The 18,107-nt window shown below is 44.8% G+C and overlaps 2 protein-coding genes across 8 annotated transcripts in view; both read left to right on the top strand.

Moving 5' to 3' along the window:
• The first annotated feature begins 813 nt into the window (after nucleotides 1-813).
• CPNE1 (copine 1) overlaps nucleotides 814-18,107 on the top strand; it is a 41,987-nt gene continuing 24,693 nt past the window's right edge. The window contains exons 1-2 of one of the 5 annotated variants that reach the window (XM_048962540.1): nucleotides 865-924; nucleotides 3,367-3,417. The gene's annotated coding sequence lies outside the window, so the exon portion shown is untranslated. Of the gene's footprint in view, nucleotides 925-1,640; nucleotides 1,756-3,334; nucleotides 3,418-18,107 lie in introns of those variants that run through there. The other 4 variants (XM_048962537.1, XM_048962539.1, XM_048962536.1 and 1 more) reach the window with 4 other exon arrangements.
• On the top strand, nucleotides 827-17,568 carry RBM12 (RNA binding motif protein 12). 3 transcript variants are annotated; one of them, XM_048962534.1, is made up of 3 exons: nucleotides 864-924; nucleotides 3,367-3,417; nucleotides 7,696-17,568. In XM_048962534.1, exon 3 carries the CDS (start codon nucleotides 7,718-7,720, stop codon nucleotides 10,358-10,360), a length of 2,643 nt encoding a protein of 880 aa, XP_048818491.1. In that variant the 5' UTR covers nucleotides 864-924; nucleotides 3,367-3,417; nucleotides 7,696-7,717; the 3' UTR covers nucleotides 10,361-17,568. The 3 variants fall into 3 exon arrangements, with proteins under 3 accessions (XP_048818492.1, XP_048818491.1, XP_048818490.1); XM_048962533.1 differs by lacking the exon at nucleotides 864-924 and adding an exon at nucleotides 1,698-1,755; XM_048962535.1 differs by lacking the exon at nucleotides 3,367-3,417 and having other exon boundaries at nucleotides 827-924.

Below are 18,107 nucleotides of genomic sequence, written 5' to 3'. Positions count from 1 at the left end.
AGCAGGTGTGGGCTGATTATTTGAAGGGGTTGAGAGTGATGGGGAGGAGTAAGAAGGGAGATGCCGTGGGGGTGGGAGGTGAGCATCCCAGTGCCTGCCAACACTGCTGCTTGGTGCTGAACAGCTGCTGAGTTGTCACAATCCTGGCTTTGCAAATAAAAAGTTTGCTATATGACTGTGTTTGTTGCGTGCAGCAGACTATGCTGGTTACATTTTCTGCTATAAATGAGAGCTGGAGCAGTCCGTCCCGTGGAGGCACAGCGGTGACAGGTGCCCTGCTGTGCTCCTGCCAGGACGAGCTGTGTGTGCACGGTGAGAACGCTTAAGTGAAGGGTGAATACAGCAAGGGGAATTTAGAACAAAAGTGCACTGACTTGGGGTGACGCGCGCGATTCTAATTCTGACACGTTTCTAAGCAAAGCAGCAGCAGCTCGTTGCCTCAGGGCTCATTGCCCATCTGACGGCTCTGATTACTCAATAACCCTTCCGCTCACTTGTACCACCGTTAATGTCCACAAAACTCAACATATCATCAATGTATGTATGTTGTGGTACCAGAGGCATCGGGCGCCACAGGTCTCCACAGGTCTGACGGCGCTCCGTCCGGCCCCAGCCTCTAACTTCACACCAAACCCGCCTGCGGTACCCGCGCAGCCCCGCAACACACACGGCGCGCTGCGCATGCGCCATCGAACAGGGCAGGGCGGGACGGCCGCAGGGGGGCGCTGCGCGGGCGGCGTAGCCCCGCCCTCCTCCTTCCGCCGGGCCCTCAGCCCCGCCCCTCCCTGGCGGCGGGTGGCGGCGCCGCAGCGAGGCGGCCATTTTGTGGCGCTGCGCGGTCGGTGGCGCTGGGCTCGGCGCGGAGCGGGGCCCGGGGGCGGTGTTGGCGCCGTTCTTAACCCTTTTTCCCGTACAGATCCCTCGGTAAGAGCGCGGCGGCGCCCGGACGGGCCGGGCCAGCGCCGACCGCCCGCCTGCCCCGCGTCGCGGGCCCGCGGCGAGGCGAGGGGAGGGAGGCCGGGCGGGCGCGGCTGCACGCGGCCCCGCGCACAAAGGGGAGCGGAGCACCGAGCGGCATCGCTCTCTGCGGCCGCGCAGAGGCTGGGGAGGCCTGGGCCGCGCCCCCGCCCGCCGCCTCTCGCCGCGGCCTGCGGAGCCGTGCGGGCGGCCGGGGAAGCGACGCGGGCCCGGCCCGGCCCCGGCACCTCGCGGCCGCGGGAGGTGCGCGCCCGGCGGGGTGGCGGCGCGGGCGGCCGAGGAGGCGGCGCAGGGCCGGGCGCGGCGGGGTTCCGCGGCCCCGGGGGGCGGAGCGGGGCGAACGCTCCCCGCGTTGCTGGGAAGGAGGGCTCCGCCGCCCGCCGTGCCGACGCCGCTCCTCGAGTTTCCCCCCCGTAAGTGCCGGGGAGCTCCTCGCGGTCGCTTAAGGCCGTTCGTCGTCGGTAAAAATCGGCGCTGCGGCGGCAGGTATTGCGGTGGGTCCTCCCGCCTGCAGTCTCTCTTGAACTTTCTTTGGAAAAATCTCTCGGCTCTTGTTTCACTAGCCGTTCCTGACGTTATGCATTCTTCTTAGTGACTTTCTTACCCCCCCCACCCCCCTCCCCCCCCCCGCCGTGTCGGGGCTAGGCAGGACAAGCGGCTGTTGGCTCCTCGGTGGACTCCTGGGAGGGCCCCGCGTCGGGCGTGCCGTGGCAGTGGATGGCGGTGGCTGTTGGCGTGTAGCCGCGAGGTGCTGTGGAGCCCCGGCGGTGCGCAGAGGTACGGTGTTGGTGTTGTGGGGGGCACCTGTCCTCTGGTCGGTGTTTGCCTCCCTGCTATGCTCCTGCACGCGAGGTTGGCTGGGAAGGACGTCTTTATGAGAGCGATGGGTGCTCTCTGACAGAATGCAGAGTTGTAAACAGAAGCGATGTTTTGTGTAAAGTTTAAACACAGAGCGGAGCTTTGCACCTTCTCTGAGGTATGCTGCTTGGTTTGGTGTACGCCGTGTCTGCCCTGGTAGCACGTTGGCTTATTCCATTGCGGTGGACATCTGCAACGCTGTGGTTGCTATACTGGAAGTATCTGAAATAATTTTTTGGGGGAATGTTCCTTGTGCACAAAAGATTTATCTGTTCCAGGAAGCAGATGTGGTCTTGCATGAAACTGGTTTTCAGGTGGTTATGTTCTTACCTGCCTTGTAAACTGCTGATTGAAACTGCAAGATATCTAAGAGTGTAATTGAGTCCTTTCACTGTAGGATTGCCTGATTTTTCTTAAGGTTGTATTATGAAACTAGTCTTAATTTTTTTATATGCGTTTTTAATACAAATCTGAAAAGCATAGCTGTATCTCTTATTTGTAAGCCTGCTGTTACATGTTCTTGAAGATCTGCGCATATATCTGCTCGTCTTGATTCCTTCTGCCAGGGAGTTTGTGGATGGTCTAGTTGTAATTCTTTGTAATTTCATTTTGATAATGATGCTCATAACGGCAGACTGCATGTTTGGGTTGTCTGAGGGGCAGACAGGTGTTTGTTCTTGGAGTAGTTCTTTCTGGGTAACATTCCAGGGAAGGAAATCTTCAGCGTGAGGTTGTGTATGAAGTGTTGAAAAAGGAAGATGTTTTCCATCCCTTCTTTAAAATACCAAATGTATATGTTGCCTTGTAAAACGTTCAGCTCTCTCTTTTATTTTTTTATTGAGTTGTAATCCCAGGAAGACATTTTGTACTTTCAAGGATGAGAAACCTGGGCATTTGGTCAGGATATGGATTATGAAACAGTGGATTACGAGTGAGAGTACCGTACATCAGCAGGGAGGTCTTACAGCGTGCTCTGTGCAGGTGCTGGCTGGAGGTGGCTCTGAGCAGTGCCCGCTGTCATCATTGGGCCTGGCTCCTGGGGAGGGCCTGCAGGAGACTTAGAGATGTGATGTGTGTTGCTCTGTTGGAACTGGAAGATGCACAGTTGGAGAAAGGACTGCTGGTGTTACTGGTGGAGTGAGGGTTTGTGAAAATTTGGAATTGTCAAGTGTTTGATTTCTAATCTTTGCTTTTGAAAGAGTGATTGGCTCACCTGTTGGAAATGGGGAAACTTGAAAGATTCTTCGAATGCTTTGTGGTTCTTGCTGTGTTTTGTCAAAGGCATATTCACGTCCCAAACTGTACGGGAACTGCAATGCAGGTATTGAAATACAGGGAGCAGGTATTAGAAAATGCACTCTTACTCTTGTGTGTTGTATGTCACAGTTCCTTGTGGTGGTCGCAGGTTTGAACTTTCTGTATATACAGTTCTTTGTGGACTGTTACTGCTGTTGTGTTGCCTGCATTGATTTTTGCCTCCATTTATTCTTTATTGCAGTCTAAAAGTTGGTTTTAATTGGTTGCCCACAGGATTGGCTTGGCTTCTGCTACTTGTTAAGAAAAAAACATCTGTCTTTGCAGGTAAGAGACTTCAAATTGAAGACTTCTTTTTTATGCATATTGAGTATAGCTTAATAAATAAATAAAGCTTCTGAATCCCCGACTCGATATCAAAACATGTGGGTCAAACTATCCATAGGTGGTATTTTTCTTTTGACTCCCACTGGTGGTGGTCCTTCTGGCAGCGGTCTGCTCACAGAATAGAATTTTCTGCCATACTCAAGTTTTGTTATTTCATCAGCATGTGGCAGTCTGTAATGCTCTCCCAGTTATTTTGCTCTGTTTGAAAACGTAGCAACTTCTTTGCGGGCTGCAGGTCTGCCTGTCTCCAGCTATTGGAGTGGAAGCCTGTAGTAACTGGCTCTGATTAACTTTTGCAGCATATAAAAGTATCACAGTCATTTCTGAACTAATTCAAACCTTCCCTAATCTAACCAGTTAACTTTAGCATAAAAAAGTAAATTAAAAGTAACAAGGAAAACCCTGTAGCCTGCAGTTGTAGGTATTGCTGGACAGTCTCAGCATGGGTACCTTAAAATCTTCCTACAGCTAGAACGTTATTTCAGTCCTTCATCCAACAGCTGCTGGATACGTTGTGCGTGTGCCATATAGGTGTTGTACATTAATGCTCCCTGGGGACAGAATTGAATCTTCTAAACCTGCCTTGATTTGACAAGAATTGCGTATCTTGAACTGCTGCTCCTGTGGTATCGTGTCAGCTCGTGCTGAACCCAGCCCTCCTGCTTGTCTTACTGACCAGCACACAGACGGAAGTAGCTTTGCACCTCTCTAGTCTGACATCAGCGTCTTAAGAGCGTGTTTGAAATGCTGTCTGTCAAGAGTCATCAAAAGACTCGGGTTAATTGTAGGCAGGCTTTCACTTTCCCCTTCTGACTTGGCGCTGTTAGTGGGGATGTTTCTCACGTGACTTTGGGATAAAGTCTCTGCAAGAGAATCTCAGGTATGTGAGCAACAGTGGAAGAGCACTTGTGAGTGAAGTAGCTGAGGAGCAGCAGCTCTGGCACCCTTGTGGATGTGCTGCCTCTGCACCTGCTTTGCTCTTCAGGAGGCAAACGTGGCAGTACGTGAGCAGGCTGTGCTGTTACGGTTAGTGTGAAAGTTGGCACAAGTTGCTTATTGTCTCTTCAGTGCACCTTGAAATAAATCTGATTTGTGAATGTGGAATTTGGCCCTCTTGCTACTGCCTTGTGATTTTTTTCTTTAAATCACAGAAGCAAAATGAATGCTTTTTTTTTTTTTTTTTAAACACTGAAATCCTGATCAATTTTGCAGCAGTTATGTTTTGAGTTAATAAAATACTTTTAGCCAAAAATATTTGACTTGGTCCTTAAAGTTTTTGTTTATGTCATGCCACCGTTAGCTTTTGCTTAATATTGAGCCCTTGTTTTGTATCACATGTGGAATTAGTTAGGCTGAGGTCATTACGGCTCATTTTTTTTGGCAAATCCATTCCTAAGCAGCTATTTGTGTTCTTGTGGCAATAGCTATGTAGTGAAGCTAGATAGCATGCTTAGTAACAAAACTTCAATACTTCTTATCACTTTTAATGAAGCTTTGAATATCATATCATGTGGGATTGAGACTTTGTGTTATCCCAGAAGCTTTATTGGTGTTTGAATGCTTGAAGTCTTCAAGAGTTCTTGTAGCCTTATCTGTTAACGTGCCTTCTGGGCTGGATTCCCAGAACCACCAGGAAGCGTGGCTGCCTGTGAGCTGTCAGCTCTGCCCACGTGCCTTCTGCAGCAGCACATCTGAAGGAAGGTTGCCAATGTTGAGCTCACAGCCACGTCAGGTTGTTGTAAGGAAGTGACCATGAGAAAGTAATCTTTCACTAAATAGCAGGAACTTGAAATGTCTGAGTTGGGATGCATAAAAGCTTCAGAAATTAATTTCTTTGTGTAATACAGAACACACAAGTCTTACAGTTACTATTTCAGTTTTACAAGTGTAGTTGCATTGGTTGCCTGTGGATCAACTAATTAGAAAGCGATCCTGTAGCTTTGAGGTGATGAGGTAAACGAGTGTTTTGCAATTGCAGTTAGTGTGGCTTCCTTAAAGTAAGCAGAATTTTCGTTTTAACTTCAGCTTCAGAGCTGGCTGTTGATATTGGGCAAATCGATATCTGCAGAATCGTTGAAAAGTACTGCAGTTTTAACAGTGCAAAAAGTCTTGTGTGCTTTCTTGGATGTGTGCTTAGCATAGGTGGTTCCTGCTTTGTTCTCAGTTTATTTTTCATGTGGACCACTTTCTCGTTCCGTTGGAAAATGATTGGGCAGTGAACATTGTTACTGAGTGACATGTGAGCATGCCTGGAAGAGATGGGTGCCGCGCGTTCTGTCGCTGTCTCGCTTGTAGCGAGTAGGGAAAGGTGGTTTTCAGAAATGAATCCTTGAGGCTGAGCGCGTATTCTTCTGTTGCTGTACCCCTGATGAGGTAGTGGGTTTCATGGTGGTTTGTAGAGGCTGATTTGTCACATTTTCGTATTTGTTGTGGAAGCTGAATTCTCTTGCTCAGGTTGGCCCGGTGAGGAGTCAGGCGCTCGTTTGCAGTGGGAGCAGCTGCAGAGTTTGATGCTGTGCTGGGGGCTTCTCTGCTGTTTGCTTGAGGGACAGGAGGGCTCCTCGCATGGCTCCTGCCCTGGAATACTGTGTGTTGCACAAGGTTATTGGTGTGTGGGAGAGGTTATCTCTGCTTTATGGACAACAAAGCGATGTATTTAAGTCCATTACTGCATTGAAGTAACCTGAAGTCTTATCATGCTAACGAAAGAATTTTCTTCCGTGTAGAATAATTAAGTCTTATTTTCATTAAGTACTGAATTCAGCCTTATGCCACGTTAAATTGTTGGGTACTGGTTCTATCTAGTAGGTCAGAATGCATTTCTGGTGCTTCCATGCTAAGATTTCTGGAAGACTTAGGCAGGCAAACGTAGCTGGCTGAAATTTGACTGTAACGCCGGGATGCTGTGCTTAAGGAATGGCAGTGCTGAGCACTAGCTGTCAGTTGGTTATAGCTTTGGTACGTTGCTGGGCGGTTGTCTCTTTGGTGGTGCTCTGCCTCCTGGTGCTGCCTTGTGTCATCTGGTTCATTCCGGACTTCCAAGGCCTAATGAGTATTGTAAAACCATTTGTATGTGACTGATGGGAGCCTTCGAGCTCTTCCTTTGGTTACTGAACTGGCCTGTGCTCTGGGAGGTCAGGAAGAGATTAAGCCATTCAAATGGAAACGAGGTACCGGTGCGGAGTGTTTAGAGTAAGAGTGACTTCTAGCTGGTGAATTAATGTGTTGGTATTGTTACGATGCTTTAGAGATTGAGAGAAGACATGTTGAGAATAAGTGAGAATTACCTCATTTTCTTCTTGAAAAATACTTTTGATGTGACCTCAGGGGGTCAGGATTGATCTTAAGCTTCCAGTGACCTGAGCTGGTTATTGGAAGTAATATACTTGTGCCAGAGACTGAAAGTGTAATATTAGACAGCATGTCTACAACTATTAAAAAGTTACTCCTTCATTCTGGAAGGTTTAAAGGCCAACTGCCTAGCTAGAGGGTGCACTAGATGTCAATCTAGTTTAGGGGTGCTCTGTGAGATCATTGCTTATAGCTGCTTGTTTTACTGTTAATTAGGCTTCCTGCTTTTGGTAGGAGAAAAATCTGGATGGCCTTCATAAGGACGTGTGATTCACACTGATATCCATAATGATATCTGTTCGTAACCTGCTGTATATTCTCAGCCCTCGTCACCTGGCAGGAGATAAAGTTCCTCCTTAAATGGAAAACAGAACAGTTTATTGCCCATAGTAGTGCAGAAATTTTCAGTCACTTTGCCAGGTACAGTGAATACCCAATCAGTTACGTTATATCAGTATGCTAACTTGACTTTGTTTGCTTGGGTGAGTAAATCTTGCTGATGTTTCATCACATATTCAGATGTGGGTATGATACTTTTGATTTTTGCTGTTCCCCAGGTGTGCTTTTTTCCCTTTGGTTAGAAGTTTTACTTTTTGCACTGATGCTTGTGGGTCTTGGTGTAAGATATTTTGGAATTTCTAGTGCAAAACGTACACGAATTATGTTGGTTAATGCTTAATGCTTCTATCTGTGGGAAGTAAGCAAACTTGGAATCCTTGAACAAAGAACTTGGAATATGAACATGCTTAACTTTTACAAGATGTTGTTAGGAGTATGTAAACAAATAAAGTAGATGGGTAAATGTAGGTAATTGCATGGTGCCATAAACAGTAGTCTGACATAGCCGTTGCCTTTTCTCATCTGCAGGTGTGTGTTGTTTCAGCGCAGCATGGCTGTGGTCATCCGCTTGCAAGGTCTCCCGATTGTGGCGGGGACCATGGACATCCGCCACTTCTTCTCTGGATTGACCATTCCCGATGGGGGCGTGCATATTGTAGGGGGTGAACTGGGTGAGGCTTTCATCGTTTTTGCCACTGATGAAGATGCAAGGCTTGGTATGATGCGCACAGGTGGTACAATTAAAGGGTCAAAAGTAACACTGTTACTGAGCAGTAAAACTGAAATGCAGAACATGATAGAGCTCAGCCGTAGGCGTTTTGAAACTGCTAATCTAGATATGCCGCCAGCAAACGCTAGCAGGTCGGGACCACCTCCTAGTTCGGGGATGAGTGGAAGGGTTAACTTGCCTACTACTGTACCTAACTTTAATAATCCTTCTCCTAGCGTAGTAACAGCTTCCACGACTGTGCATGAGAGCAATAAAAACATATCCACATTTTCTACTGCCAGTATGGGGACTGCACCTCCAAATCTTGGAAATACTTTTGGTAGCCCCACGTTTAGCTCAACTATACCCAGTACAGCATCCCCGATGAACACAGTACCTCCTCCACCGATCCCTCCTATTCCAGCTATGCCGTCTTTGCCACCGATGCCTTCCATTCCTCCAATTCCTGTTCCTCCTCCCGTACCCACACTGCCTCCTGTTCCTCCGGTCCCACCGATACCCCCTGTGCCCCCAGTGCCCCCAATGACACCTATACCTCCCATATCAGGAATGCCTCCTCTGAATCCTCCGCCTGTAGCACCTTTACCCACTGGAATGAATGGGTCTGGAGCAGCAGTGAATATGAACAGCGGCTTGAATCCATTGTTTATTGGTCCCATGAATCCTGTAAATCCTATCCAGATGAATTCTCAGAGTAGCGTCAAACCAATTCCAATCAATCCGGATGATTTGTATGTCAGCGTTCACGGAATGCCCTTTTCTGCGACAGAATCTGACGTGAAAGAATTTTTCCTTGGGCTGCGTGTGGATGCGATCCACATGCTGAAGGATCACGTGGGTCGAAATAATGGAAATGGACTAGTGAAATTTTTTTCTCCTCAAGATACATTTGAAGCACTGAAACGAAACAGAATGCTGATGATTCAGCGGTATGTTGAAGTTAGTCCTGCAACAGAGAGACAGTGGGTGGCTGCCGGAGGCCACATAACGTTCAAGCAAACCATGGGCCCCTCTGGGCAGCCGCACCCTCCTCCTCCACAGCCTCATTCTAGGTCCAAATCTCCCAGTGGACAGAAGAGATCCCGGTCGCGATCTCCCCACGAGCAGGGTTTCTGTGTCTATTTGAAAGGTCTTCCCTTTGAATCGGAGAACAAGCATGTGATCGACTTTTTTAAAAAGCTGGATATAGTTGAAGACAGCATCTATATAGCTTATGGACCTAATGGGAAGGCAATTGGGGAGGGTTTCGTGGAGTTCAGGAATGAAGCTGATTACAAAGCAGCTTTGTGTCATCATAAGCAGTACATAGGGAATCGTTTTATTCAAGTTCATCCAATTACTAAAAAGGCAATGTTAGAAAAGATAGATCTGATTCGTAAAAGGTTGCAGAATTTCAACTATGACCAGAGAGAAATCATCATGAATGCTGAGGCAGAGTCAGGCTCGCCAAAGCTGTGTGCGCATATTTCTAATATTCCATACAATATAACAAAAATGGAAATTCTTCAGTTTCTAGAGGGACTGGCAGTAGAAGAAAGCTCTGTGCAAATTCTTGTTGATAATAATGGGCAAGGTTTAGGACAAGCACTGGTTCAGTTCAAAGCTGAAGATGATGCTCGTAAAGCAGAGCGTTTGCACCGTAAAAAGCTGAATGGAAGAGATGTTGTTTTACGTTTGATTACTGTAGAAGAAATGAGAGATATCGAGAGAAACCCTCCGTCTCAAGGGAAAAAAATCCTGAAAATACCGATACAAGGAAACGTAGCTGTGCCGGGAGCGCAGCCCCCTGCTGGAGATGAGCATGCCTTCTTGGGAGGAAATCCTAAGGATGCAAACAACGGTCCTCCGTTCAACTTCCCCGGTAACTTTAGTGGGTCTGGCACGTTCGGTCCGCCTCTGCCACCACCTGGAATAGGGGGCTTTGCTGATGCTAGACCTGGAATACCTGCGGTTGCAAGCGCTGGTTTGCCCGGTGCGGGTATTGAGGTCCCAGGTTTTGCAGGCGGTCCTGCTAATTTGAGTGGACCATCGGGTTTTGGAGGGGGCCCTCAGAGTTTTGGTAACGGTCCTGGCAATCTGAGTGGACCCCCTGGCTTTGCTGGTGGGCCTCCAGGAATTGCCGGCGGTCTTGGGCATTTAGGTGGGCCTCCCGCGTTCGGACCCGGACCAGGAAACATACACATTAGTGGGCCGCCGGGTTTTGGAACGGGGTCTGGGAAGCCAGGACCAACCGTCATTAAAGTGCAAAATATGCCCTTCACTGTTTCTGTGGATGAGATTTTGGATTTCTTTTATGGTTACCAAGTGATCCCTGGTTCAGTGTGCTTAAAATACAATGAGAAAGGCATGCCCACGGGAGAAGCGATGGTTGCATTTGAGTCTCGTGATGAAGCGATGGCAGCAGTCGTTGATTTAAATGACAGGCCTATAGGCTCAAGGAAAGTAAAGCTTGTTTTAGGGTAGCTGTTAATATGGAGTAGTTGTAGAATAGGTATTCATAGTGCTGTGATAAATGCATCCGGATTGGTTTTTATAGTATTTCCAGGATAGAACCTGTGGATTGTTCCAATTGTAAACCAGACTTGTTTTGATAAGGCAGAGCACTGCGTTAGCCGTGGCAGAAGAAGCACTGCAAGGATCCGTGCGCAGTGGATTTCCCCGTGCAAACGTGTGGAGAAGGTAGGCAGGTTGTTTTTCATCATAGACGTTCGGTGAGCTGGACGCAGTGCTTAACAAGGAACCTTGGCTGGTGTTTCGTAGTTTCGGATAAGGGAAATAGATGAAGTCAGTGAAGCTCTTCAGTGAGTGCTCTTGCAAGCCATTGTAAAATAGATAGCTATTTCTAGATTTGGTTAAAAGCTGGCTGAATTTGCTTTGTTTACAGGTCAAAGCTTTGTTTAAAGTCCTGATTTTACTCTGCAACTGAACGAATTCTGAGTGTACACAGATTAATTGTTTTGTGTATGTATTTTTATTTTTTTTCCAAGATTCTGACTGTATGAACAGTTGAATTATGCCCATTGCTGATGTGTCTACCAAACTAATTCCTATGAGTATGAGCAGAATCGTTCTGTAAAATTCAAGCTGTTCTTTGTGGAATAACCTTTAGTTATTTATATATTGCAATTATAACTGTGCAGAATAAGACTTTTGCCACGAGTATAGCTAACCTCAAACATTATATGAGTTTTATAGTACGTTTAAAACATTTGCAGTAGAAGTAACAACTCGAAAATGCTCATTATTGTTTAAGTAGCTTGATTTGTTAGGATCACATGAATCGCTTGGGATAGGATCTTTGACACTAGTTGGGTATGTTGTATTTCTCATGTGTCTCTTGACCTCCTTACGTAGAGTCTCTGCTAAGAGAACCAAAGCGGTGATTATTAGTTGAAGATTGGAGTCCAGCTAAAGTTTTAAATTAGTTTATATGTGAAAGAAGCTTTTATCTTCAGCAACTCTGTCATGAATTACTGCTGTGGGTGAACTGAGAGATAAAAATTTATTTTTCTCCAAAACTTGAAAATACTGAGTTTACTATATATTTTTGCAATAAACTTGTGCTGTTGTTGTATCCCGAGTCTGTAAAGAGTTGCCATTTTCTTTGCTGTACAGTAAAAGCCTTTCATGGAAAATTGGAAAGGAAGTAATGACACGAGTGACAAGTATAGAAATTTTTGGTTCATCCTTGCTTGGCTGATGATAAATTTTTCCAAATTGGGGCATTGCCTGAAAAATCCCACTATTCCCTGCAAATCATTGTACTTAAACATAGCAACCTTTGAACTGTTTTTTGCTTTGTTTTTATTTTATTTTATTTGTCGGATAAGGAAAAACAGTGCCTTTTGGTGTTGCCTATCACGGAACACTGAAGTGTATGGTCAGGCAAAATTGCGAGGTGCAAGTGGCAACAGTTTTATTCCCGTGGTGTGTAGGAGAGCTTTGGAAACCTGTGCGGCGCTGCATCCTGAGAGGATTCCCAGTACAGGAATGTGTGGAAGGATTGTACAAAGGTGTACTTCAATAAAGAGGCGGTTGCATTACACAGATGCTTCTGTAATTCATTAGCATAACTTTGTTTTGACAGGTTACTAGGTGGTCCCAACTTTGGAAAAGTCATGTGATTTGTATATACTGTTTAAAATTAAGCCTCCTGTTAATAAAGCTGTCTGTCTCTGAAGCTTCATATTATGCGTTTCAACAGTCTTTGGGAGTAATGTTTCAACAGCAGATCTTTGTTTTTTCTTGCTGAAAGTCTAAAGTACTCTTGCTGATGTCAGAAAGATGTGTGATTAGGAGTCAAGCTTTTCAGTTTATTTTTAAAATTTTGCTCTTTGTTTTTTAAACAACTTTTATTAAAGTTTCATACTATATTGGATTTATTTGGGTGCTTGTTTCTTCATGTTTCACATTAGAATAAAATGACCTAAAAGGAAAACCTGGCTTAATTGTTCACAGAACCGCTTTCAGATGTTTTAGTGTGTTGATTTGCGGAAACTGGTGATAACTGCTTTTCACGTTCAAATGAATCACAGCAATGCTTGCCTTGTTGTGAAATGTAATTAAACTACAGGTGTCTGGAATTAGATGCACGGTTTTGTGTTACTTTCTTTTGCTTTCATGTCCCTTGATCCTCTCGGTAATGGATACAGGGTTATTGGTGTTGGCGTTGGACATGGCATGTTCTGTGACACATGCTTGTTGTGTGCCTCTTCTTTTGGGCTTTCTAAAAGAGCAGGTTTATTTTGGAAATCATCTTCCGATTCTTGATTTTCTCTATGGTCTGAAAATGTTTAAATGCTTGTCTTAAACAAACCACAAAGTAAGTGAGTACGAAAATCCATTGGTGTTGGGAACACGGGCCCGATGGAATGCTGAAATGAAGGAGTTGGGGCGAGGAGCAGGCTCTTCCTTTCCCAAGTAGCTGGTGCTTTTTTGTTTTGTTTTGTTTTTTAGTGTAAATTAGGAATTATGTAGGCTCTTGGGGAGAATAGGATGTCCTAGCATGCATATGATTTCAGTATGCAGTATGAACAATATAGCTGTTGCCCAAACAGTTACAATTGGTCTTTTAAAACATGTACAGAAAAATCTGGCTATTGAGTGTCACATTCAAATATCAGAAGTTTGCTGTAACAGCTTACTTTCATGGTAGAAGCAGCCTTAAAAGGAACACGGTGTTAAACTGTGGAGGATACTCTGCTTTTAACAGATCATGGAACCCGATGTGACGAAATTTTTCATATGTGTAAACATCTGCAAAAGAAACAGCCTTAAATAGAGGGTTGGACCTCTGAGGTCCTGTCTCCACTGTGCAAGGTATGTAACTGCACTCTCGTACACTTCCAGGCTGTTTGCTAGTGGGGATAGCAGTAGAGAGGATCAGCTGGTGGGCGCTACGTAAATCCACAGCTGATGTGACTTCGATGCCTGGAGCGCCAGGAGCTGACGGCCTCAGCCTGGTTGGAACGTGCAGTCACTGAAACTGCTGCTGCACCTTCATGTTAAGAAAAGAGGTACTTAACCTGTGTTACCTCAGGGGCTACGCTGGCATTCTCAGCAGTTCCTTTAAGTGCTGGTATCTAAGCACTGCTTGTAAATGCTATAGTGTCACATACATACCATGTCAGAAACTATGGTCGTTTAACAGAGATCATCTCTTTCATGAGAAAAATTATTCAGCAATTAACTTGTGACCCACATGTATGAATTCTGACAGCCAGATGACAGTGTAACATTGAGGTTACCAACTTTTCCAGCAGTTACACAGATGTTACGATCGTATTTTTTAAACAAAGCTGAACTCTGCAATACCACTGCCAAAGATTTGTCAACAAAGAAGTGGTCTTAATGTTATTGCCACATTTTCAATGTGGACTTAGAAACTTGAGGCTTTGTAGGTTGTAAGAAAAGGGGAAGGTACTTTTAGCAATAAATGTTCATTTCATAGTGTTTAATATTCTACTGGAATGTCTGCTCTGAATTTGTTGTGAGTGGAAAGAAAGATTGATGCAAAAACAAAGGCTTGGTTTGCTTCAGTTGGTGCTGAGGGTCTGCTTTGGAAAGGATGTCCCTGCTGCGCAGTTCTGCTAAGCTGGTCAGGCTGTCCTTAACAAAATTGTTGCCTGCGTGAAAGTGTTTCTCTCTGAGGCGTGTTGGTGCCATGAAGACTGCAGAGCCTAGAGAATGTAATTATGTATTTCTTCCCGTTTACGCAGACACGCGTGCTGTGCTAACTGTAAATCACAACATCAGTGATCATCAGTCTGTTCATGTGGTGGTTCCAAAGCCAAGAGCAGCAGAGTGCTGCTGGGCCTCACTTCTTGTTGAGATCTATGCGCTTCTGAACTGTGTTGGCCTTCCAGTTACAAAAAGGGAACGGCTTGATGTTCTGAACCTCTTAAAGCCACTGTTTGGACTGCAGACCACTCATTGAGAGCAGATATTTCTGGAGGATTATTCAGATATACGGGTTAAACCCTTAACCAGAGGATTGCATACAAAGACCAGTGTGCACAAGAGGTCAACTTCTAACTTTGGTAAGATAATTGTTGGGAGGAAGCAGTTCTGAAACTGGATTGGTATAATAGGAAATAGTTAACTTAAATTCTGTTTTTGTGAGAGGTTTTTGAGAAACTGTGCCTCGGGCCTGGAAGCAGCATTGCTGGAAAAATGCTTGTCTTTGCTCCATTGCAGGTTTGCTGATGCTGCCAGCTGTTCTGTGGGTGTATGGCTTGCATGGCTTTGGGAAAACCACAGTAGTTGTGTATAGTTAAATGGCTCTTCCTCCCCGGGGAAGAGGAAGTGAAACTGATAAATGCTTCTGAAGGAACAGTAACCTCAGGGGAGCTTTTCATATTGGTTTTCAGCGGTGAGAACGTGATTGTTGGTGAAAGATTTGGCTTTCCCACAGAAAGAGAATCAATTGGTGGTATGTATTTGACTAAGGCTTGTGGCGGCGTACTGAGCTCCCTGCTCTTTAACTTTTATGATCAGGTAGGTACGTTCCAGCTTGTTTTCTGTATAGATGAATGTAATTTTCTCAGAGTTTTGTTCCTACGTGGAATGTGTTTGGGTGTTGTTTGTGCTTGAAGCACTTGCCACTGTCCTGACTTGGAAGCTTCTCGCTTGCGGGTATAAATATCAAATGGAAAAAATGAGTAGCCTGGATGTGCTTCTTTTCCATAGCTCCAGCCCAAACACCGGTGGCGGTTCGCAGGTGATGGATGGTTTAGATGGGACTCTTCACCCACGGACACTCGCTTCTGTTAAGCTTCCTTTGTTGTCATTCTGTTTTCATGTGTGTGTACATAGTGTGGCAGCTTAGGGCAGAAGCAAGCAGACAAATTCTGACCTAAGTTTTGTTACTGCTTTATTAGAGTCTAAGGTGCATTTCCCTTACCTTTCCCATACGTGACTGGGGAGTACAGCTTCCCTGTGAATTTCAAGATGGGAAATTAGGACTTGGCAGGTTTGCACAGGAGAACAGGGTCTGATCCTGCCTGAAACTCCCTTGGTTGGCTTAGTTTGACTTTTTGGACATGTTGCTGCTTTTTGAGGGCTGGTGACCTTTTGAAATGTTCCTACTGTAGTTACAGTATCGTAAAGAATCCATAGAATGATACCACTCTTACTTCTGACCATCTGAAACGAGGCAGAGCTTCCAGCTGGCTGTTTTGTAGGTCCAAACAATGAATATCATTTCATCATCTCTCACTGTATGCAGTTATGTGGATATAGCATTGCCCAGTGTGATAACATAAAACTTAGAAATGCTTTCTAGTTGCTTGGGAATCAGGGTGGACTTAGGGAAAATGGCAGTATAGACAGAACCTAACATACTTGAGAAATTTCTTGTACTTGATTTTGCATGTTGTTTTCTAATAAAACTCACAGAGCTGCTATTACTGTGATTTCAAGCTGCTGTGGTGACATCTGCCAGAACGTGCTCCATGAAGTCAGCTTTTTCAAAGCTGTTGTTTTCAGCAGGATAACCAAAGTGAGGCTGCTTGTTTTGACAGGACAACGGATGTGGAATGTGAAAATTCCTTACTTGTTTGAACAGGAAGCTCAACTCAAAATTAAATGCTGGTTTCTTATGCTGTTTCGTTGTTAGCCAAATGTCTCTAATAGGAGAACAATACGTATAAACCCTGTGCTCTTGAGGAAAGCTAAATGCAACCAGCTGCAAAAGCAAAGAGCTGATGGAAGTAAAATCAGGCACTAGCAGTTCCTTGACTGAAGGCAGGGAAGCCCCTGCTCTACAGGGTGGAGGGGAGGTGGAATTCAGTATTACTAATTGACCTGTCCTGGATTCCCCTGCTGTTACAGCATTGCTGCAGAGACTTGTGTCTATGGGTCTAGTCCTGTGTGAATACAGGTGTCACAGCACATAGTTATTTATCTATGGACCTCAGTGCTTTTGAGAGGCCAGGTAAGTGCGTGCAGGGTGGTGATGTGTCAGCGTTTCAGGTTAATGAAGTGTTAGCTTTCACATTAGCAAAATGTTATTAGGGTTAAAGTTGTGGCAAAATTTTCACCTTGGCTTTAGCAAAAACACCAAGTGATGTCTTAAAGTCTAATGAAAATTATTTGTGCTTCAGAAACTTCGGTACTGAGCTGAACAGTGAGCAGCTGGTTAAACTGCTAAGCAAACCTGAGACTTAAGGTTTTAATGGTAGAATGTGAAGTATGTAATCTAAATGGTTTGCTGTTGATTAACAGGGACAGTCAAACTTGAGTGCTTCACAAACTCTTGCATTTTCTTAGGTTTTCAATCAGAATTATTTCTGGTGGTCAGTTCTGCTCAAAGATACTCAGAGACAAGTGTATGTGTTCTTCACTTCTGAGTGCTGCCTGTGTGAACATAAGAGAATTCTGGGCACACTGTATGCTTCTGTGGCACCTTAAAGAGGAGATAAGCATATCTGAGAAAGCACATCCCATCGTAACGATGTTCTGCAGAGGATGATTTTCATCCAGACTCTAATCCAGACTTCTGGGTAACTGACACCATATTTTTGTTTAGCTGCTAATCCAAATAGCATTTCTTCCTTGCAGTGCAAGGAAATATCATGCTGCTGCTTTGAATAAGTTAGTATTTAGCTACTCTTAATTATCCTGGCAGCAGGAAGAAGGATGCGACAAGTTTTTGATGTGCTCAACAGCTTGTGCTTTAGCATTAAGCTTCTTGTATTAAAATTTGTCGTTTTTTATGCATTAAAAAAAAGCAAATTTAAGGCAGCAATGAGTAAGTTTCCCGATACCAAAAGTAGTTTAATTTTTGTGTTTTTTTTTTTTTTTTTTTTAAACAATCATGTAATAAAAATCCTAGTAGTAGTCCTCACATAATGCATCTCTGTGACATACAAGGTGGCTTTGTGCAGCAGCCTGGCTGAATGTGACCATCGTGTCATATAGCTGTTACTGCACACTGGAAGGTGAGAGTGATACCCGTAACCAAGTTCTGCACATCCCACGGTGAGGTGGTAGAAGTGTGTAACATTCCGTTCTCCCTTGTTTAGTCTTGAAAGGGTGGAAGAATTGTTGTTTGGAATGGTTTTAAAGAGCAGCGCACAGTCCAGGGTCACTGCATGTAAAAAAAAAAAGAAAACATGCAGGTTTATCACTTTGTGATCCTTCTTCAAATCCTTCTGTTACTGCATTAGGTACAGATAAAAGCTCTGATGATAGAGAATCTGTGAACAAAATTAGCTTGCTGAACCTTCTGATGTTTTGTCCTGACCTCTTGCCTGACGTGGACGTTCTGCCATTTCATCTCTGGTGCCCAGAGGAGCTGCAGTTTGTGACTTGTTTTCCAGGTTCCACCTAATGGTGGTAACTCCTTGCTGGCTACAAGGAGAATGTAATTCAACTCATGCTTTTACAGCTGGTAAATTTACTTTATTGTTATCATCAAATAATAGCTGTGTTGCTGCAAATACTTACCACTCCCTCCATACTTATTAAAACCATTATTTTAGCTATTCAACTTTGAGAAAATAAAGATGTGCATGAGAGAATCCAAGGCTTACTAGTATGGCTATTAAGTGCTTCTTAGGATCTTACTTTGCAGAGGCCTGAATGTTTTCTGGAGGATGTGGGAAGCCCTTTTGTAGCAAATTCAAAGACAACAGGTTTTTAGGGAAGAAGCTGAAAATCAGTGCTGTATATATAGGGAGCAGTCAGGAGAAGCACCTGGAGTTCTGAT

Source organism: Lagopus muta, chromosome 16, assembly GCF_023343835.1.
Source record: "Lagopus muta isolate bLagMut1 chromosome 16, bLagMut1 primary, whole genome shotgun sequence".
NCBI lineage: Eukaryota > Metazoa > Chordata > Aves > Galliformes > Phasianidae > Lagopus > Lagopus muta.
The sequence above is the reverse complement of the archived record's forward strand: the minus strand, read 5'-3'. Positions and strand labels throughout refer to the sequence as shown.